This window comes from Medicago sativa, chromosome 5 (genome assembly GCF_051527215.1).
Source record: "Medicago sativa cultivar Bolivia chromosome 5, Bolivia_mono, whole genome shotgun sequence".
NCBI classification, from domain to species: domain Eukaryota; kingdom Viridiplantae; phylum Streptophyta; class Magnoliopsida; order Fabales; family Fabaceae; genus Medicago; species Medicago sativa.
The window spans coordinates 74,447,140-74,470,566 of NC_140753.1; the positions used below are offsets into that span (position 1 = coordinate 74,447,140).

The window sequence follows — 23,427 nt, forward strand, 5'->3', positions numbered from 1 at the left end:
TTTATTTAGACCACAAAACCATTTTTCCTTTCCGAAGCTCTATTAAAACAATGTGTATAATTATAATTTTAAATATCCAGTTTTTTTTAAACAATGGTAGCTAAGGAGTTCACTTTGGCATATGAATAGTATGTTGTTTTGTCCGTATATTCTTTCTCTCTCCGTGCAATACAAATGAAGTATCTGTGTATGTATGGAGAAATCATAGTCCAGTGAATTTCTTTGAAGTTTACAGATCATTGCTATGCTGCAAGTGCTAAACAAGGACAAGAACTAATTAAGAGATCAGTTACTCGTTTGACTATGTCATTAGAATAAGAGAGGGCATGAGTTGTATCAATGTTTGAACACAACAATTCTATTAAGATTGGACTATGCACTGAACAATGTCTTTCATAATCAAGGTAATTTTGTAGTCTGTAATGTAGGTGATGTTACTACTATAACTTGACCCTACCTGTATGTATGCACTGTGCAAACGCAAGTTACACGGCTAGTCTTTCCTCAGGAATGATCCACTTTCCCAAGTCCAAATTTTCCTTGGCTTCCTATGAATACAAGTTCTGAAGAATCACTTAAGAAAATATGTATAAAAATTAGCTGAGTACTCGATGATTCATCAAATACCTCCTTCAAAGTGATAACAGTTTCAGCATTAGAAGTTTTGGCAGAAAAATTCCTTTCTAATAGTTACATGTTCCATGTATGCCTTGGATCTATTACAGGATGCATATGGCATCTCATAATTTGGATCTGACTTCTACCTGCCTTCAAACAATTGTTACATAATGCATTTATCAAGGTTCTAGGTGCAAAATCACTGGCTGAACTTCCTCTGATTTTGAACAACATGAAGTCATATGGTATGTATTTGATATGTTGGCAGAGCTGATTGTTACAATGGACAGATCCTCTATTGTGGCATTCCATAGAAATATTTGACTTTTGTCATACCCCAATTTTTGACCTAAGGTCCTACATTCATGTGCCTTTTGACCCTGATTAGTCTCTGACATTTCAAGGAAATTTCGGTAGAGGGGTACTTTAAAATACCTCATTTTTTGTTCCGATATCGGGCCCTCTTCTCTCCTTTCTTTTTTTTAGTAAAATTTCCATCTTTTATTAATTTTCTTGTAATTTTAATTTTAATTTTTAGTTATTTTTATTCTTTTATTTTAGTCACTTTTTTTTTTCCTTTTTTAAATGTCCAAAAGAAAATGTCCAAAAAACATAGTACAAGTCTTGTTTACACGCCACTTTCAAAGGCAGAAACTTTTTTTCCTATTATTTTCCATTTTACCTTTTTTATTTTTAGTTTAATTACTTCTATAAGTTTTTTTATTTTTTATTATATAACTTTTTTAATGAGTCCAAAAATAAAATGTCCATGGTCCAAAATTTTTCAAGTCAAGTGTCAACTTTCACATTCCTCTTTTAAAATTCACCATTAAACACCATTTAAATCACCATCAAAATCCATTAAACCACTTTGCCATTCTCATCAACCTCCTCACCTATAAATAGAGCCCTCATTCCACACTTCAAAACACACCAAAAGTTCTCTTGAGTTGTCAAAGAACTTTTCTCTCTTCTCCCCCATTTAGCTTGTGTTGACGAGCTATTCTTTTCTTCTCTCTCTTTTTTCTGTCCCTTCGGAATTTTGTCCCTTCGGTAATTTTTGTCCCTTCGGTTGTCCCTTTCTTTTATTTTCTTGCATTTTATTTCTTTTTAGCATTTTATTTTATTTCTATTTAGCATTTTAATTATTGTCATTTATTTTCCTGCAATTAGAATGTATTTAGGTCCAATGTAAATATAAATAAGAAAAGTGTGTGTGTGTGTGTGTGTGTGTGTGTGTGTGTGTGTGTGTGTGTGTGTGTCTTTTATTTCTTTACCGCTTTATATATATCAAAAAATACAAAAAAAAAATAGATTATGGATTTTGTGGTGACCCAACGTCACTACAAAAATCCACGCGCTTTTATTTTTATTGCTCCGTTAGTTTAATTTTCATTTATTATTCCAAAACAACAAAAACATTCAAATAACAAAAATCACAAAAATATTTTCATAATAAACCTTGATTTTCAATCAAGTGATCGTTCTTTTTACTTTCTTTCTTAATCAAATATCAAATCAATTTTAATCATACTTTGAGTCATCTTTCTTTCAATATAAAAAATACAAACAAATACTCATTTGCCACTTGGCTTTTATTTTAAAACCTTTTTTCAAAATTAATAAAAAACACCAAATCAAATCAAACGTCATTTTCTTAACCCCGAACTACGAGGTTTTGATCCCTCACGAGTACGTAGGCAGAGGACACTCGTCCTTCCAAATCAATAAAATGTAGATAATTAGGTCTTCCTTTTTTAATCATTTCAAAATTCCATTTTTAAAAAAAGCAAGCAAGTTTAAAGCACAAAACGTTAAATAAAACCAAAAGGTTCTCGTAGAGTACTACGAATATTTAGGGTGCTAATACCTTCCCTAAATATAACCGACCCCCGGACCCCCAATTTAAATAAATTTTTTCAAAGTCGTGAAATAAAAAGTGAGTCAAAAGCTAAACAAATAGCCTTGATCTCCAAAAAATGACGCGGCAGAAATGGCGACTTCACTGGGGATACCTTAAGAGGGTTAAGCCTAACTTGGTTTTGTTTAAAATTTTGTGCTTTAAACTTGCTTAAAAATCAAAAAAATCAAAAATCAAAAAATAAAAGATGGAAATTCGTGTATATATTTGTTCTTCCTTCTTCTTTCTCCTTTCTTAAACGTGAGTGGTGAGATAAGTCCTACACCCGGACTTGAGGGAAACATAAGATAGGATGGTGGTATAATCAAAGTCCCATACCGAGAGTAAGTTTCGGGATATGGCACATGTGATAACCCCACTCAACGGAGGTCTCTTGGAAGTAATTTATGTCGACATGAGTAGTCGTGATTGGCATTGCTATTTTCAAGTGGCTGTTAATGTTGAGGACCTTTAGTTACCTTTAACCCATCTTGGCCTTTTAGGACGTAGTGCGGTGGCTAATCAAGAGTAGTCTTGAGTTGGTTGATACGCGATACTACACTCAGACGAGACTTTCTTACGAACGTTGTTGGACCGGAAGTAGTTCCGCAACCCGATAATGTTCGGAAGTGGTTGACAACTCTGGGAACTTGGTAGAACCCTTGTTACAAGTGCAAATGAAACCATAGTCTTTACCACATGGCGTTGTTACCCTTGACTCCAACATGTGGACTTAACCTCACCATGCCTTCCATGTTCTTCAGCATAATCATGCATACATGCATACATTCATAAAATTTTTCTCATTAAATACCGAAGGACTTCAATAAGTTTTTGTAAACATCAGAGGTGTGGACCTTGTAAAGAGGAACACCAAGGAATACAATTTCAAAAGTCTTAAACTAGACCTCAGCTTTATCGGGGACTTTGTCTTTGGCATTGCTTTTATTCCTAAGGGAACCATTTTTTTCAAATCATCAAATGAAACAATGTACCTTATGATGTTTACAATTACTTTGACAAGTTCTTCGATAAATAAAAAAATTCATGTTTGTTTTTGCATAGGCATAGCATGCATCATTTTGCATCCATAGTTTCAAGTCTGAGTCTCACACTGTGTCTTTTCAATAAAAGGTCATTCGGTCTTAGTCAAAAGTGGTCTGACGTCCTCATTCAAAGTCAACTCGCACTTACAGCACTCGTGCAAGCAAAAAAGAGAGAACGTATCAATTTGAGCAAGAGATCACAACACTCCAGGCTGGGTCAAAGAGACTGGGCACCTTGGTGGTTCAACTGGTAGCTTCACAGAATCAGCAACAGTTCCAGCAAGGGCCCGAACGCCAACATCAACAGCAGCCTCGACAACAGGCTCCAAGGATGCAGTTTGATCCAATCCCAATGACATATGCGGAGCTGCTTCCCATCTTGCTCATGAAGAACCTTGTCCAAACGAGAAAGCCTCCTAGAGTGCCTAACGAGTTGCCGGGTCGGTATCAACCTGACCTCTCATGTGCCTTTCATCAAGGAGCACCCGGCCATGACATTGAACACTGTCTCTCTTTGAAGATTGAAGTCCAAAAGCTGATTGAAGCCAATATATTGCTCTTCGAAGATTGAATTCAGACTTGCATGCCACATTTGGGTCGTTTTTGATGTTCCTTCTACTACTTATCTGTTCAAATAATGTGTTGGTTTGTTGTTTGCTACTTTTCAAAAAATCCTTTCGTCCCGCCCGAGACGAAAGTGGACTTGTGTAGGGCTTTTTGCTTTAAGGATTTCCATCATCGATAAAAAAGTCGTTTTGATCCCGACTTTGATTTTATTTTGTGCTTTTTCTGGAAAAATGGTAATACAAAAAACCCAAAACAAAAAAAACTTTCTTTAATCATTCTCAAATATCTGCATAATCATAACTTGTCAAAATCAATAATCAAATCATGCATTAATAAACCCGTTGAACACATTAACCATGTACTCTCTTCCAACTTTGAGTTCCTTGTATCCGAAGCTGAAGGGAAGAATGAAGACACTCCCGATGAGATCTCTCGCATGCTGGGGCATCTTGGCCGTTGAAGCTACAAACAAAAATATTATCCAGAAGATGGTGGTCACTTTCAAAGACTGGCATGAGATGTTACCGTTGCCTCGCATGGATATCGTACTTCAGTACACATTTCAACAGGGGCAACCCCCCCTCCTTCCCCAATATGCAACATGGAGGTCGTGCTTCTCGTGGAAGTCGAAGTCCCGTCAATAGGAGTTCTGCTAAAATCCAACCTTCATCGAATTTAAACTTATGACGACCTTGTACAAATATATCAAAAGAGGTTTAAAACAAGCTTCTAACAAAAAGGTTCGTCCCCATGAATTTCAAGAAGGGAACTTTGTACTACTTTCCAACCAGACTCCAGGGGCAAGTGGACGCCTAATTATGAAGGCTTATGTGCAATACTTTTACAACTATGGATAGTGACAAACTCACACATCCTATGAATGCCGGTGCAGTCAAGAAATACTCTGTCAAAAAGTATGAGCTCGATAAGTCGCAAACCTGAAAAGGCGGCTTAGGCAAAAATGAGCGTCTCGGTGGACTGAAAACTCGAAAGGGCGGTCCAGGCAAAAATTAGAGACAAAAAAAATATAATCATCCTGATAGGTTGAAACCCAAAAAAGGCTATGCAAAAGTTAAGGATCATGACAAGTAATTGCATCCGGTCAGGCACAATCCACTTGGGGCATACCCGCTGTCAAAGAACCTCCAATTCGAAGCATGGGGCATACCTGCTATCAAAGAACCTCCGATTATAAGCATCTGCAGATCAAAGACTCGAAACAGGGGCATTCAAATTTGTTAGGGAGTATAACGGTTATTGTGTTCAATGTACCTTCCCATATATTTACCATTTTCCAAATTTTTCAAAGATTCGTGGGGTCACGCCATTGACATGCCACCACTCAATTCACCAAATTTGAGCTTGTGCCCATTCAGTTGGAACTCTCATTTATTCTATTTGCAAAAAAAATTTCTATTTTTGATGGCAATACTTGAAGCAAAAAATTTCAAAAAAAAAATACAAAAACTTTTTACATCTTTTGAAAAGTGTGAACAACAAGCACACTCTCTTTGAACTTGTGAGTAGTTGAAGCGTACATCAGCATGCGCCTTGAGATCGGTTACACATCGAAAGAGAAACATGTCTAAGCACTACGAAGAGGATCTCTGCTTTGAGCAAGATACAGTCATAATCCAAAAATTCAAAAAAAAAAAAGGGCTCGCTAAGCTGAAAAGCTGAAAAGGCGGCTTAGGCAATAGAGAGCGTCCCGGTGGACTGAAAACCCGAAAGGGCAGTCCAGGCAAAAATTAGGGGCACAAAAAAGGAATATACTCCCGGTGGACTGAAAACCCGAAAGGGCGGTCCAGGCAAAAGTTAGGGATTTTCAAAAGAAAAAAAAAACATGACTGCTAAGGCATACCAGTGGAAGGGTACTCTACGCCGGTTTACAAATGGCGACTTCTTCCAGACTTTTGATCGACAATGGGCTTTATCCCTAGGAGCATCAACTGCTACCTTGTACTGGGTTTTTACTCCAATCAACGGTTCAATTTGTTCACAAAAACATCATCTCCAAGGAAGTTTGCCGAATGTTTTTACTGCGATGTCAGTCCGACTCCCATCTTACCTGTTGTGTCTTGTCTCATCAAGTTCACCTGTCACATACAGTTTATACAGTCATACAAGTTACAACTCATACACTCATACATTCATACAATCATACATTCATACACTAATACTTTCGCACATCCATACATTCATGCATTATTACATTCACTCATACACATCATATACACAACATCATTCATACATAACCGCATTGATCACCCATAATCTTGTATGGTTGTACCCTTTCAGTTCGATCTTCACTCATTGTTGTGTCAAGCGAATAGCTTGCAAAGATCTTTTGTTACCTCTGTGTCAAGCGAATAGCTTGCAAAGATCTTTTGCTACCTCTGTGTCAAGCGAATAGCTTGCAAACAATCTTTTATTACATTTGTGTCAAGCGAATAGCTTGCAAACCATCTTTTGTTACATGTGTGTCAAGCGAATAGCTTGCAAAGATCTTTTGTTACCTCTGTGTCAAGCGAATAACTTGCAAATATCTTTTGTTACCTGTGTGTCAAGCGAATAGCTTGCAAAGATCTTTTGTTACCTCTGTGTCAAGCGAATAGCTTGCAAATATCTTTTGTTACCTCTGTGTCAAGCGAAAAGCTTGCAAACATCTTTTGTTACCTTGGTGTCAAATCTTTTGTTACCTTGGTGTCAAGCGAATAGCTTGCAAACATCTTTTGTTATCCTTGGTGTCAAGCGAATAGCTTGCAAACATCTTTTGTTACCTTGGTGTCAAGTGAATAGCTTGCAAACATCTTTTGTTATCATTGGTGTCAAGCGAATAGCTTGCAAACATCTTTTGTTACCTTGGTGTCAAGCGAATAGCTTGCAAACATCTTTTGTTATCATTGGTGTCAAGCGAATATCTTGCAAACATCTTCTGTTACCTATGTGTCAAGCGAATAGCTTGAAAACATCTGTTGTTACCTGTGTGTCAAGCGAATAGCTTGCAAACCTTTTCTGTTGCCTTTGTGTCAAACGAGTAGCTTGCAAACACCTTTTGCTTCATTGGGTCAAGCGAATAGCTTGCAAAATACCTTTAGAGTCGGGTTAATATCCTGCCAGATGTCTTTAAATCAGGTTGATACCCTGCAAATGCTTCTAATCAAGTCAATTTCAATGGTGTCGTCCCCAGTTTATCTGTTCTAGAGATGTCGCCAATCAATTTCAATTTCAATAGTGGCATCCCCAGCTTAGCTGTTCTAGTGATGTCACTAATCAATTTCAATTTCAATAGTGTCATTCCCAGCTTAGCTGTTCAAGAGATGTCGCTAAAAGTCTTGTAGACAATCTTTTCCCCAGTGAAACTACATTCCCTAGCGGAGTCGGATCCCTTTCTTTAACAAACTTGGGTATCCCGTTGTTGTTTCTCTCCCCAGTCAAATCATCTTTGCCGTCCTGCATTCATACTTATATCATGAGCATTTCACAGCATCTTAGGTCCAAAATTGGTGTACTTTTGTATTTAAGTCTCTTCGTTCCGTCAACTCGAAGATTCCATCTTCAAATCTCCGGACGAAGAAACTTAAATAGGGGCATCTGTCATACCCCAATTTTTGACCTAAGGTCCTACATTCATGTGCCTTTTGACCCTGATTAGTCTCTGACATTTCAAGGAAATTTCGGTAGAGGGGTACTTTAAAATACCTCATTTTTTGTTCCGATATCGGGCCCTCTTCTCTCCTTTCTTTTTTTTAGTAAAATTTCCATCTTTTATTAATTTTCTTGTAATTTTAATTTTAATTTTTAGTTATTTTTATTCTTTTATTTTAGTCACTTTTTTTTTTCCTTTTTTAAATGTCCAAAAGAAAATGTCCAAAAAACATAGTACAAGTCTTGTTTACACGCCACTTTCAAAGGCAGAAACTTTTTTTCCTATTATTTTCCATTTTACCTTTTTTATTTTTAGTTTAATTACTTCTATAAGTTTTTTTATTTTTTATTATATAACTTTTTTAATGAGTCCAAAAATAAAATGTCCATGGTCCAAAATTTTTCAAGTCAAGTGTCAACTTTCACATTCCTCTTTTAAAATTCACCATTAAACACCATTCAAATCACCATCAAAATCCATTAAACCACTTTGTCATTCTCATCAACCTCCTCACCTATAAATAGAGCCCTCATTCCACACTTCAAAACACACCAAAAGTTCTCTTGAGTTGTCAAAGAACTTTTCTCTCTTCTCCCCCATTTAGCTTGTGTTGACGAGCTATTCTTTTCTTCTCTCTCTTTTTTCTGTCCCTTCGGAATTTTGTCCCTTCGGTAATTTTTGTCCCTTCGGTTGTCCCTTTCTTTTATTTTCTTGCATTTTATTTCTTTTTAGCATTTTATTTTATTTCTATTTAGCATTTTAATTATTGTCATTTATTTTCCTGCAATTAGAATGTATTTAGGTCCAATGTAAATATAAATAAGAAAAGTGTGTGTGTGTGTGTGTGTGTGTGTGTGTGTGTCTTTTATTTCTTTACCGCTTTATATATATCAAAAAATACAAAAAAAAAATTAGATTATGGATTTTGTGGTGACCCAACGTCACTACAAAAATCCACGCGCTTTTATTTTTATTGCTCCGTTAGTTTAATTTTCATTTATTATTCCAAAACAACAAAAACATTCAAATAACAAAAATCACAAAAATATTTTCATAATAAACCTTGATTTTCAATCAAGTGATCGTTCTTTTTACTTTCTTTCTTAATCAAATATCAAATCAATTTTAATCATACTTTGAGTCATCTTTCTTTCAATATAAAAAATACAAACAAATACTCATTTGCCACTTGGCTTTTATTTTAAAACCTTTTTTCAAAATTAATAAAAAACACCAAATCAAATCAAACGTCATTTTCTTAACCCCGAACTACGAGGTTTTGATCCCTCACGGGTACGTAGGCAGAGGACACTCGTCCTTCCAAATCAATAAAATGTAGATAATTAGGTCTTCCTTTTTTAATCATTTCAAAATTCCATTTTTAAAAAAAGCAAGCAAGTTTAAAGCACAAAACGTTAAATAAAACCAAAAGGTTCTCGTAGAGTACTACGAATATTTAGGGTGCTAATACCTTCCCTAAATATAACCAACCCCCGGACCCCCAATTTAAATAAATTTTTTCAAAGTCGTGAAATAAAAAGTGAGTCAAAAGCTAAACAAATAGCCTTGATCTCCAAAAAATGACGCGACAACTTTGCCTTGGCTGCTATTCATATTTTCCATCAAAGTCTTTTGGTTCAATACAGTGAATATTCAGTGGAAAAGGTGTGATGAATGCTATGTTTGCCTTGGCTACTAAAACCATTTCAAGTATCCAGAATCCAGAGTGGATGAAACTACATCTGCAGGAAGCATTGATACAATGTGTAGTAACATTTATTGCAAAGAGACCACCACTAGCTTTTTCAATCCATTTACAGATAATTAATACATGTCAGTATTAATATATACTGCATAAGCAGCATCTATATTGTGAGATACGTCAGTTTACTCGCTTATGACAGAAGCCTAGCATAATCAAACTGCTAGTTGAAGAATGACTACAGCAGACATGGATTCCTTTGGGTGTCATAAGCATACTCCTGAGCTCATGTCTCTTCTGATCAACAGACATTTTGAGCTTACCGAAGAGCTTACCGATTCATCGTTATCATTCCTATGCCAACTCCAGAAGGCATGAGTAAAGTTTACAATCTTCGGCTTACCATGACAAAAACTGGATTTGCGGAATTCAGACCACTTTGGTTGTGGATTTATGTACCTGCAATCAACAACGATGTAAGATACATATTGCAGGCTGCACGCCTACTGATAAATAACCTTGATACTAGTACTTTTTCACACAACAAACAATTCAGATAACGGATTTCAATGTTGGGTTTGGCAGATATTACTTACCTATGACCTAAGCCTTCTCTGTTTCTACCATCATTAGTCATTACCAATAGCTATATGGATAGCACCACAAGGATCCAACCTTCCATTATACACCCGTTTCTGTCAATCAGATAAAGCACCACTTGAGACCAAATTTCCATTAAATCTGTTGCAATTTTACCATAAAAATAATAATTAGAATTTTTTTTACATAAAAAATTAACTTGAAAAATGAAGAAGCAAGAATACACTGATAAACAAATATAGAGTTAAAGGACTTTGTGTTGCAATTTTACCAAAATAATAAAAGTTTGGAAAAGTTAAGTTTGTGGTTTTTTCTCATATCAAATTACTTATTAATCAATTCTTCTCGTTTTATTTTCTTTTCTCTTTTTTTTTTTTTTTTTTATCAACCAAACATAGTGTAAAGAGGGTAGGGACTAACTTGTCCCGGCTTTTTTTTTAGGGACTAAAAGTTGTTTTTATTTTTGTTAAGGATTAAATTGAGTCTTGCAAATTCTCCCAAGGACTAAAATTAATTAAATTATTCTTGAAAACCAAAAGTGATAATCTTTTTTACCCATATTTTTATGTAAATGAAACAACTATTATAGGACGGGTGGAGTAATACATACTCCCTCCGTTTTAAAATGAATATCGTTATAAAAAATTGTTTCAAAATGAATTTCAACTTTCAGTTTTCAATGCATCATTAATTACTTTTTCCCTATAGTACTCCCAAATTATTACTACACCCACTACTTCCAAAGTACCATATTTTACTTTAATTTATAATGATGGAAAATGCACCAATTGTTAACAAGACTATTTTAGCAGGGAATGAATTGTCTCCCGCCAAAATTTCTCCAGTTTTCTCCTGTGGAGCAATCGCAGCCCTCCATTCCTTTGAATGGCAGATCAACGGCTTATAATAAAATCAATTAAAATCAACATAAATTTTGTCTATTTCATTTTCCTCTTTCTTTCTTCCCTAGCGTGACTCTTTCCGTAAAACCTCATAACCACAGACAAGTAAATCTAAAATTCATAATCAACCCAACCATTTGAATTGATCAACTCATCCTTGATTTTTAAAATTTTGATGAGTTTGACTTATAAGTCAGCTCATCATCATGTACCAAGTAGGCATGTACAATTGTCAATCAGCCACTTTTTAACCACAACGTGTGTTGATTTGATCAGATACTAGTGTCAACTGTCAAGAGCGCCTAGTTCGTATTTCCTGCAATTATATATAGACGGGTAAGGTAAGGTTTACATCACACACTTTTCTGGTTTTGAAGCTAGGAAAGGAAGAGACAATCATTCAAAGTTCAAAGTTCATTGATACATATCCTTCCTGCCAGCTGCACTATGTGTGAGTTCAATTTCCTTTCTTTCATTTAAATTCTCCACTTTTATGTCATCGTTTTCACATCAATTTTCCTCTCTTTTTTTTATTCACTACTTGTGTGTTTAGTTGTAAGATGAAATATGTGATAATGTGAGAAAAAGAGAGAAAGAGTATAAGAATAGAGAAAGAGTATAATTTGCATTTGTATTCTCTATTCATTACTATGTACTGTAAAACAATTTGTTTTCTAATTTGTGTGTTATTTACTAAAGTAGAGCATATATGTTATGATTGTGTGTGTAACATTCTTGATGTCATTTTTTAGGCAATATATGAAGTCATTTTATATTAAATAAATATATAACTTTTTAATAAATTATTGTTATTTTTCAATAAAATGTTTGTATTTTTAGTTGTTTTAACATGTTCAATGTTGTACATTTTAGACAAACCCTATATTGTAACCTATTTTATCAAACTCATACTTCTATAGATCAAACATTATAAATATAAATGGAGGATATGAGTTTATATAATTCCATTTATATATCTGGCATAGTATTGGGAGAGTTGGCAACATGACTCTCTTTTACAAAAAGAACATGAGTTTGATTTTTTGAGTTACCCATTTCGGAGGTAGCCTTGGTAAAAAAAGAAAAAAAACCAGTTGATCCACAGTTGACTTGAGAATTAGTCCCGTCGGGTTCGGGATGCTTGGGGCGTCTAATGGAGATTCTATAATTATGATCGATTAGAAAAAATAATTCTATTTATATAGGATTTTTTTAGATAATTTACAGGAATTTCCTTGTTTATATATATGCCATGAAATTTAGATTGATTATTTTTCAGATTACCTTGCCATTGGACTTGCTACATACAAGATAACCATAGCTGTTGTTTGTATCATATCGATTATTCTGATTAAGACAGTTAATAAACTACGTGTATATCGAGCTTACAAAATCATTAAAGATGTAGTAAGAGAAAAGAAGAAGCTAATCTCAAATCGTGATTCTATACAAGAAAAAATTGAAGCAACCGATCATAAAACTCAAAAGGTCGATGATATTGTTTTTGAGTGGCTAAAAGAAGTGGAAAAACTTGTACAAGAGATGGAGAATGTGACAGTAATACCAGAACCAGAATCCAGATATCCCAATAAAATGCTTAACAAATTAAAGGCATTGAACATCAAAGGTGAGTTTGAGCCATTTTTCAATCCAATTCCAAGTTTAGAGCACTTCTCTTCTGGAAATTTTGTATGTTTTGAGGCTATAAAAGAGACTTCAGATAGACTTTTGGAGGCACTACAAAATCGTAAGTTCTATAAAATTGGATTGTATGGAAAGCGAGGCTCTCGTAAAACAAAGTTGGTTAAAGCAGTGGCTGAGAAAGCCAGGTAACTAAGGGTTTTTGATGCAATTTTATTTATCACCGTGTCCCAAAACCCAAATGTAAAACAGATTCAGGATGAAATTGCTGACTTGTTGAATCTGAAATTCGACAAAAATACTGAAGCAGGGAGAGCTAGAGAATTATACTTGACATTAGAAAGTACGGATCGTCCAATTCTTGTGATCTTGGATGATGTTTGGGAAAATCTTGATCTAGAGGAATTAGGTATTCCTTGTAATTGTAACCGATGCAAGGTTCTTTTGACGACACATTGCAAACAAGAATTCGCACTAATGAACTGCCAAGAAGAGATTCCATTGTGTCCCTTATCTATAGAGGAAGCTTGGACTTTGTTTAAGATGCATTCAGGGATAGACGATGAGTCCTCAACCGACCTATTAAATGTGGCATACGAAGTTGCAATTGAATGTCAAGGGTTGCCTGGGACAATTAAAGATGTGGGATCATCCTTAAGAAGTAAACCTATTGAGGAGTGGAAAACATCATTAGACCGACGGTCTAAGACATTCAATGTCTCAGTACGCTATTTTCATCAGTTTTAGAGGAAAAGATACTCGCGACTCTTTTACGGGTTTTCTCTACGATGCTCCATGCCGGGAAGGGTTCAAGACCTTCATGGATGATGAGGGGTTGAAGGGTGGAGACGGAATTTCATCTTCTCTAATCAAAGCAATTGAGGCATCAAGAATTTCGGTTATTGTTTTCTCTAAAAAATTTGCACATTCTTCTTGGTGTCTAGATGAATTGGTCACTATTCTTAAGTGTAAAAAGATGAAGAACCAACAGATTTTGCCGATTTTTTACAAAATAGAACCGTCTGATGTAAGGCATCAGAAAAACAGTTATGAAAGAGGAATGGCTAAACAAGTAAAAAGGTTTGGAAATGACTTTGAGAAGTTACAGATATGGAGGTCAGCTTTATTTGAAGTTGCTAGCTTGAGTGGAATAACCTACAAAACTGGGTACGTGGTATGCTTTCTAGTATGATTGTTAACAGGAAATTTTTTAAGTGTGGTTTTATTTTATTTTTTTGAATCAGATAAGTGTGGTTTTATCAAAATGTTTTCTTTACAGTTTGTAAAAATGTAGTTAGGCATGAGGAATTGTGTGTTGTTACAGTTATGTTTTCAGTTCGTTCAAGTGCAATTTATATTTTGTGATTTTATTTTTGTGAAGATTAATTTTAATGTATTCTTTTAATTGAATAAAAACGATGGAAACTTCGTGCGTACATGAATTAATATGTCTTTATTTTTGCAGGTACGAATATAAACTAGTCCAAACGATCGTGGAGAGAGTAAAGAGCCAAATTTAATCTTCAAGTATCATTTTCTTAATTTCCAATCTAGTCTTTAAAGTGTATGAAAATTATAAACATTCCTTGAATTATACCAAGCTGTAATGTGCATGTTCAGACAGTGGTATGAAGTTGTTTTCAACATGTTCGATGTTCCTTGAAGTTTTGACTGCACCTATATTTTGTGTCAATGAAAAATAAGATAAACACAATAATTATATTTCGTATAACACGGTCATGTGAAGGAAGTAAACTTTGCTTGAATACACCATATGATAATAGTGTGTTAAGGTTAAGCGTGCACATCTTCAAGCTCTTCGCAAGGAGTTCGAGATGCTTAATATGGAAGATGGTGAAAGAGTAGATGAGTACTTTGCAAGAACTCTGTCAATCGTAAACAAGATGCAGATTCATGGCGAAAAGGTGGCACATGTAACTGTAGTTGAAAAAAATCTTAGATCCATGACTTCAAAGTTTGATTATGTGGTCTGCTCCATTGAAGATTCAAATGATGTGAGCAATCTAACAGTTGATGAACTTCAAAGCAGTCTTCTTGTTCATGAGCAAAGAATGAGAGGGCATAAGGAAGAAGATCATGTTCTTAAGGTTACTCATGCTGGGCAATTAAACGGTAGAGGTAGAGGTCGTGGTGGATTTAAGGGTGGTCGTGGCAGAGGAAGACAATCCTTTAATAAGAATTGGGTTGAATGCTATAACTGTGATAGAGCAGAGCCAATAACACAGAAGAAATCAATAGAAACTAGAGAATAGTGGTGAATATTATTAACTAGATGGAATAAAGAAAAGGGTTACAAGTTCCAGAGCAAAGCTCCTCAGCAAAGTCTCTTGCCGCCGGCCCTAAAAGGGTACTAACAAATAATCTGATTGCTTGTCTTGAACTCCCTCTACATATTTACTTATATAGAATACTAGCAAGGATAAATTATCAAATAATATTTTTACTAAGATTTATAATATATTTCTTATATATTTCTAATATAAATCTTTACTAAGATTTATTTAGAGAATATCTTCTTACTCTCTCTATTGGCCTAAGGCCCATATCTAATTTCCTATCATCACCGACCGCTAGAAAAACAACCTTGTCCTCAAGGTTGGATATAGTTTCTATAGCCATTTTTGCTACTGGGAGAGCCTTCAATTTGCCTGAGAAACAAATAGGAATGGAGTCGTTGAAGACAATGATGCTGGATATCAATTGCACCCAAATGCTTGAGGACCACAACTTTCCTCTATCATATACCAAATTAAGCCGCATCCAAATGCTTGAAGACCAAAACTTCCCTTTGTCATATACAAGTTTCATAAAATAGTATTTCGCAGAATAGTTTATCCCACCCAGTCCATAAGCAGCCCCAACCATAAGAAAGTTGCATTTTCTGGGGTCCCATGGTGTTACCAAAACTAGTGAATAGAATAACCGCATTGCAACATTGGCTAAATCAAACAATTCCTTTAAGTAACAAGTGTTGAAATTCCACGAAAACATCAAGATAGCTGCTGGGAATTTGTTCCCAAGGCTGGAAACGCTGATCTGAAACTTGTGCTTGTCATTGGCATGGTCAACACTTTCAGCATATATTATGACTTTAAGTTTATACTGCAATACTCTATGTAATTTGTCTTCAAAATTTACGAAGGACTCTTTCCAATTAAGTTCAAACACAGCAACTTTTATCGATTTCATCCTTCCAGAACGGCAATAAAACACTATCATGTCAACACAATCTTCCAATCTTGGAACCGTTTTTGCCCTTAACATCTCTAGATCCTTCTCAACTGAACCGATGTTAAAAACCTCTGTTGATAGTGATCCCATACTTGCCAGATATCTTGTCACCGACATCGTTTGCTCGACCTCCTTTGACCCAGTGTCCGGCGGCTTTGGTGGTGGTGTGATTATGATTGAGCAACACGCACATACTTCATTGACAAATACAGTGCTCTCCTTTCCGCTTGGCTTTCCTTTAGTGTTCACAATCCCAAATCCAGTGCTCAGTGACTGTTGGGAATTCGCCTCCCATAAATAAGCAACTGGTGCCTTCAATAGCAATACCCACGAAGCTAGTACTCCCACGGTTCTCAATTTCCGTTTCTGATCTATCGATTCCGAAGACGGTAACAGGATGGCCGGAACCGCCAAAGACGAAGGTTCAATTCCATCCATTCCTTCCGACAGAATTGGATGGTTTCTTCCCTCCCCCAAAGCAATTGCTCTGTGTTCCTTCTTCATATTCTCTCCCGCCTCTTCCTTTTCTGGTGTCACCTCAGTTTCACCAGAAATCACACTAGAGGTTGACATCAGCGGCTTGTGAGACCCTGTCGATATGGTAGAACCGGAAATCAAGCATGATTGACCTGAAACTCCCCAAACCGGTCTCGGGTTAGATGACTTGTTACCATCATCTTCTTGATGAGCCAATGACTGCTTCTGCGGACGAGCCCAAGAATTTGGACCCATTTTGTAACCTGAACGCGACTCCGCAGCAAACTCCCGCTCCACATCATGTGCCCACTGCCTCGCCAATTCACAGTTGCGTGGTTTGAACATGCGAACACGAGAACGGATATCGTGACGTAATCCACTGATGAAGTAACCCAAAAGTTGTTGCTCCGGCAAACGTTCACATTGAGAAGAGTATAATTGGAAATCTGCAACATAGTTCTCCACTGAGCCAGTGTGTTTCAACTCCTTGAGTTTTTCTAATGGATCCACCAAAGCACGTTGAATCTCTTCGGCAATCACAGCACGCAAACCTTCGATTCTTGTTTTGACACGTTCCAAACGATCCTCCACAAAATTAAATCGCTCAGCCATGGTTTGCATGAATCCGGTAGGTCGGACCAATTGATAGAGCAGAGCCAATAACACAGAAGAAATCAATAGAAACTAGAGAATAGTGGTGAATATTATTAACTAGATGGAATAAAGAAAAGGGTTACAAGTTCCAGAGCAAAGCTCCTCAGCAAAGTCTCTTGCCGCCGGCCCTAAAAGGGTACTAACAAATAATCTGATTGCTTGTCTTGAACTCCCTCTACATATTTACTTATATAGAATACTAGCAAGGATAAATTATCAAATAATATTTTTACAAGATTTATAATATATTTATTATATATTTCTAATATAAATCTTTACTAAGATTTATTTAGAGAATATCTTCTTACTCTCTCTATTGGCCTAAGGCCCATATCTAATTTCCTATCAAACTGTCACAAGCTAGGGCACTTTCAGTATGAGTGTCCCACTTGGGGTGAGAAGGCCAATTATGCTGAATTTGATGAGGGTGAAGAAATGTTGTTGATGGCTCGCACTGATGAAGATAGTTCTTGGATCAAGAAAGCTTGGTTTCTTGATTCAGGGTGCAGCAACCACATGTGTGGGGAAAATGATTGGTTTTTCAATCTTGATGAAGAATTCAGGGTCTCAGTGAAGCTTGGTGATAACTCCAGAATGATTGTAGTTGGAAAGGGTAGTGTCAAGATAAAGGTTGGTGGAATTATCCAGGTCATTAGTGATATGTATTTCATACCAGAACTGAAAAACAATTTGTTAAGTATTGGTCAGTTACAAGAGAAGGGGCTGACTATAGTGTTTAAAGAAGATTTGCAAAGTGTATCATCAAGACAAGGGTGTGATTATGCAATCCAAAATGTCAGCAAATCGTATGTATGCCATAATGGTAACTATGGTCTTACCTACTTGCTTTAAAGTTACTAATGAGGATATTGCTCAACTTTGGCACTATAGATATGGCCATTTAAGTCAAAAGGGATTGAAGATCTTGGTACAAAAAAACATGGTAAGAGGGTTGCCAAAACTGGAAGAATCGTCAAAGGTGTGTAGTGATTGTATGGCTGGAAAACAATATAGAGAGCCATTTCCTAAAGTTTCATCTTGGAGAGCTACTCAAAGGCTACAATTGATTCATGCTGATGTTTGTGGGCCCATAAAGCCAGAATCAAATAGTAATAAGAGGTATTTTCTCACCTTTATTGATGATTATAGTAGGAAGACTTGGGTATATTTTTTGTCGGAAAATCCACTGTGTTGAACATGTTTAAGAAATTTAAAGCCTCTGTAGAAAAGGAAGCAGGTAGTGTAATTTGTTATCTTCGTACTAATAGAGGCGGAGAGTTTACCTCAACTGAGTTTGATAATTTTTGTAGTACAAATGGTATTAAAAGACAACTTACAACTGCTAATTCTCCACAACAAAAATGGAGTAGCTGAGAGGAAAAACAGAACTATTATGAACATGGTTAGAAGTATGATGTTAGAAAAGAAAATTCCCAAAGAATTTTGGCCTGAGGCAGTAAACTGGTATGTATATGTACAAAACAGAAGTCCTACCATTGTTGTCAAAGATATAACCCCTGAGGAGGCTTGGAGTGGAATTAAACCATCAGTTCATTTCTTTAGAGTATTTGGGTGTATTGGATATGTGCATATTCCTGATGCTCACATAAAGAAGTTGGACAATAAGAGTACTAAGTGCATTTTACTAGGTGTGAGTGAAGAATCAAAGGCTTATAGGCTATATGACCCTATCTCAAAAAAGGTGATAGTGAGTAGAGATGTGGTTTTTGATGAGAGTGAAATGTGGAACTGGAATACAAATAATGATGTAAGTGAAGGATTAGTAGATATGAGAGAAAAGGAGGAAGTTGAGATACAAGAAAGTGAACATACTCCACCAGTTGAAAATGACTTAAATATCAACACTCAATGTAATAATGAAGAAGATATGAATGCACCTAATGGAAGTGATGCTACTGAGCAACAGTTGGATAATAATGGAAGTGATATTACCGAGCAACAATTGGATAAAAGAAATAGAAGGCCACCAGAATGGTTAACATATTATGATGGGAATAAAGATTAAAGTGATGAAGAACAATTTTGGGCGATGTTTACACAAGCTCAGGTTCCTATTTCATTTCAAGAAGCAAGTAAAAGTAACAAATGGAAGGAAGCCATGAATATGAGATAAAAGTCATAGAAAAGAATGAGACATGGGAACTGACTACATTACCTGAAGGTGCGAAGAAAATTGGATTCAAATGGGTCTTTAAGACTAAATACAATGAAAAGGGAGAAGTGGAGAAGTATAAAGCTCGTGTCGTGGCTAAAGGATATTCACAACAGTATGGCGTTGATTACAGAGAGGTTTTTGCTCCTGTAGCTAGGTGGAACACTATTAGAACTATCCTTGCAATCACAGCAATTAGAGGATGGTGTGTTTATCAATTTGATGTCAAAAGCGCGTTTCTACATGGTGAACTGAGTGAGACAGTGTTTGTGGAACAGCCCCAAGGGTACCTCAAAAAGGGAAATGAATCTAAAGTGTACAAGTTGAAGAAAGCATTGTATGGTTTAAAACAGGCACCTAGAGCATGGTATAGTAGAACAGATACTTACTTTAGCAAGGAAGGGTTCACCAAGTGCCCATCAGAGCATACTCTTTATGTTAAGACAGGTGACAAAGGTACTCTTTTAATTGTGAGTTTGTATGTTGATGACCTAATATTCACGGGAAATAATGAGGATATGTTCTTAGATTTCAAAGAACATATGAAAAAGGAATTTGACATGTCTGATATGGGAAAAATGAGGCATTTTCTTGGAGTGGAAGAGTGACAGGGGTATATTCATTAGTCAGACTAGATATGCCAAAGATGTGCTAGAAAGATTTTATATGAAAGATTGCAATGTTGTACAATGTCCTATAATTCCGGGTTGTAAGCTTACAAAAGAAGGAGAGGGTGGAAATGTGGATGTAACTACATTCAAACAAATAGTTGGAAGCTTAATGTACCTAACTGCTACAAGGCCTGATATCATGTATGCAGTTTGTCTTATCAGCAGATACATGGAAAAGCCCATTGAGTTACATTTGCTTGCAGCAAAAAAAGGTTCTAAGATAGCTAAAGGGTACAATGGATTTTGGTGTGCAATATTTGAAGAATGAACAGGTTGAGTTGTTAGCATACACAGATAGTGATTATGCTGGTGACATTGATGATAGGAAAAGTACCTCGGGATATGTGTTTATGCTTGGAGCTGGAGCCATCTCTTGGTCATCTAAGAGGCAACCGGTTGTCACCTTTTCAACCACTGAAGCTGAATTTATAGCAGCAGCCTCATGTTCATGTCAATCTGTATGGCTGAGAAGAATACTTGAGAAGTTGGGACATCCTCAAAGCAAGAGCACTGTTATTTTCTGTGACAATAGTTCTGCAATAAAGCATTCAAAGAACCCAGTAATGCATGGGGAAAGTAAACATATTGATGTTAGATTTCACTTTATACGTGAACTTGTTAATAATGGAGTCGTGGAGTTACAATATTGCAGCACACAGGAACAAGTAGTTGACGTAATGACCAAGCCTTTGAAGAGGGAAGCATTCAAAAAACTAAGGGAAAATGGGTGTTTGCAGGTTGCTAAATTGATGGTTGTGTCTCTAGATCTCTGTGATTAGGTGTGCAGTGCTTTGTATTGTAGTTTGTGGCATGTAATTGATAGAAGTATAAACTGACTACTTTAAGTAGTTCAGTTTAAGAGAGGATGTTAGTAGCACTGTAAATAGCTTTTGGACTTAGTGTTGTATTGGGCTTATTTTGTTGTTGGCCCACTTGTAGAGAGTTGCTTTTAGTCCTTGTATATACATTGATAAGTTCACATTGACACAAGTAAAATACCTAAATGCCCCCAGCGGCAGTTAACAACCGTTGGTCTAACCGGCGGCTGTTAACTGCCGCTATGTGTCTGGATCATTTTCCAGAAGCTCATTTTCCAGTTAACTGCCGCTATGTGTCTGGATCATTTTCCAGAAGCTCATTTTCCAGTGTCTTTCCTAACCAAATCCTTTGGTACCTAAACAAATTCATCTAAGATTTTCATCCAATAACCAATTGAAAATTCATCTAAAATTTTCATCTAATAACCAATTGATACCTAAACAAATTCATCCAATATTTAACAGGAACAAGATAAAATTAAAACGCAAGAAATAATATAAAACCGTAAATGTCATAGAAATACGAAAATGTACGGAACATGTCATAATAATACATCATCATCATAGTCAAAAAAGTACATAAAAAAAAGTCTAATCATAATCAACCCTGCTGCCTACCCTGCCTCTGCCCCCTGCGCCGCTTGGCAATATGATAAGTAAGGGCAGGGCCACTAGTACTAGCTATCCGCATCACCTCCTGCATTTATACACTTTTATTCCGCTTCATCATACCACATCTGAAATTCAAATTAATTAAGACATTGTCACTATATTAAATAATTAAAACACTTGCGCTACATTATTTTAAATAATCATTACACTTACGCTACATTATTTTAAATAATTAAAACACGTACGCTACATTATTTTAAATAATCACTACACTTACGCTACATTATTTTAAATAATTAAAACACTTACGCTACATTATTTTAAATAATCACTACACTTACGCTACATTATTTTAAATAATCAAAACACTTACGCTACATTATTTTAAATAATCACTACACTTACGCTACATTATTTTAAATAATCACTACACTTACGCTACATTATTTTAAATAATCACTTTAAAGCATTTAAAGAATTTTAAAGAATTGAACCACTTACATTATGATGGTTCACCCAAAGAGGGTTCGCCATGTGCCTCGCGTAGTCGGACAACAGTGTCGTGGTCTCAGGTTCTCCAGGAAAGGGAGCCACTCCAACAGGATATAGGGGTATCAGCAGAACACGGCGGCATCGTCGCTGAGTCTGAGGCTCAGGCTCACCCTCAGGAACAACATTATCTGCCTCGAGATAATCCGCCACAACATCCTCTAGCACCTCCTCATCAGCCACCTCCTGATCCTCTGCCTCGTCCTGCGGCTGATAAAACATTTTATCCTCCTCCATCCGATCATATCGAACAAAACCCTCATCTGCATACCCGGCATAATCATGCGCTGGTGTCAGATCAACCACCTAGGAGGAGTAATCAATATGTGCATGTGAGCCCTCTACACCTGGCCTCGCGTCCATACGCCTCTGAGTCTTTGGGACATACGGGTTTTATTCCTCCTTCTCCTTCCGAGTGCTAGCGGTACCCGCCGTGTTACCTTTGCGCATCCTATCCTCTCTAATAACCTGTTGCCGCTCATCCTCATCCCTAGCGATATTTGTTCAAAACAAATTTAAAAAACACAAATAAGTTGCCAAAAAATATATACTTTTAAGGCATTTAACATGTAACAAATTTTACTTGGGCATTCATAAAAATTCAAACTTAGAATCATTCAACTTGGGCATTTCATTAAAAAAAACGTATCGTATAACATTATGTCATTCTTAAACTTGCCAAAAAATGTCAAAATCCAACCTTATAATAATTATAACATATATACATTATTAAATTTAACGTATTTGGAAAGAAAAAAATCACAAAAAAAGCAAGACTATTTCACTTAGGCATTTCATCAAACACCTTAAGTGCATTTTAAATGCTAGCACAGTCAGTGTTAATTCAACATCAAATTCAACTACATTGTACCTAAACATACTCTAAACAACAATGCCAGCAAAAACCCTACATTATAACATCAAATTCTAACATAATTTGCAATTTTTAAACCTAACCTAAACACTAACAATTTTCTAAAATTATTAAAATAACACCCTAAAGAAACTACATTGCATGTAAATAGAAAGAAAATAACTTACTTGTTGATTACTTGAAGAAATTTGGCTCAAATCCTCGCAATTGAATTGAAGTTGGGGTGAATTTAGGGTGAAGTTGGGTTTGTTTTGTTTTGAAGCATATAACCAGAAACCGGAGGTTTCAGCGTTCTTAAGATAAAGAATGCAACGGCAGTTAACTCCCGCTGGGTCCAGCGGCAGTTAATTGTCGACGGTTCACCCAACAGTAGTTAACAACTGCTGGGGGTAAAAACGTCATTTACTTGTGTCAATAGGAAGTATTCATTGTCAAAAAAGCAATTTTCTATAGGCAATTGCTTGTAACAGAACTCAGAAGTGAATTCAATAATAATAATAAATCACAGTTTCTATCTTCTTGATTCCTAACAATCGCCTTACTCTCAACTATTTTTTAAAACTTTAATCTAAGGTACCAAGGTCCATGAAAGGACTAATCATCGTGACTTTCATAGATTGGATTTCAGTGCAGCTGAAAAATGGTCTAATAATGCACTCAACAAATTTGAAGTCGTTTGAATAAAGTCTAATTTTTCTTTGGCTATTTTTTTTTTTTTGAAA

The 23,427-nt window shown here is 35.9% G+C and overlaps 1 protein-coding gene across 1 annotated transcript; it reads left to right on the forward strand.

Annotated features, from left to right (window-relative positions):
* The first annotated feature begins 11,095 nt into the window (after positions 1–11,095).
* LOC146924944 (toll/interleukin-1 receptor-like protein) lies at positions 11,096–14,331 on the forward strand. Its single transcript, XM_085709911.1, has 3 exons — positions 11,096–11,435; positions 12,264–13,792; positions 14,091–14,331. Exons 2-3 carry the CDS (start codon positions 13,341–13,343, stop codon positions 14,143–14,145), a joined length of 507 nt encoding a protein of 168 aa, XP_085566037.1. The 5' UTR covers positions 11,096–11,435; positions 12,264–13,340; the 3' UTR covers positions 14,146–14,331.
* Positions 14,332–23,427: the final 9,096 nt, after the last annotated feature.

What these genes read in the sequence shown, in the direction of transcription:
- LOC146924944 (XM_085709911.1), top strand. Translation starts at nt 13,341, where the DNA reads ATGTCTCAGTACGCTATTTTCATCAGTTTTAGAGGAAAAGATACTCGC. An exon ending in GGAATAACCTACAAAACTGG is followed by an intron (nt 13,793 to 14,090) that starts GTACGTGGTATG and finishes TTATTTTTGCAG; the next exon opens with GTACGAATATAAACTAGTCC.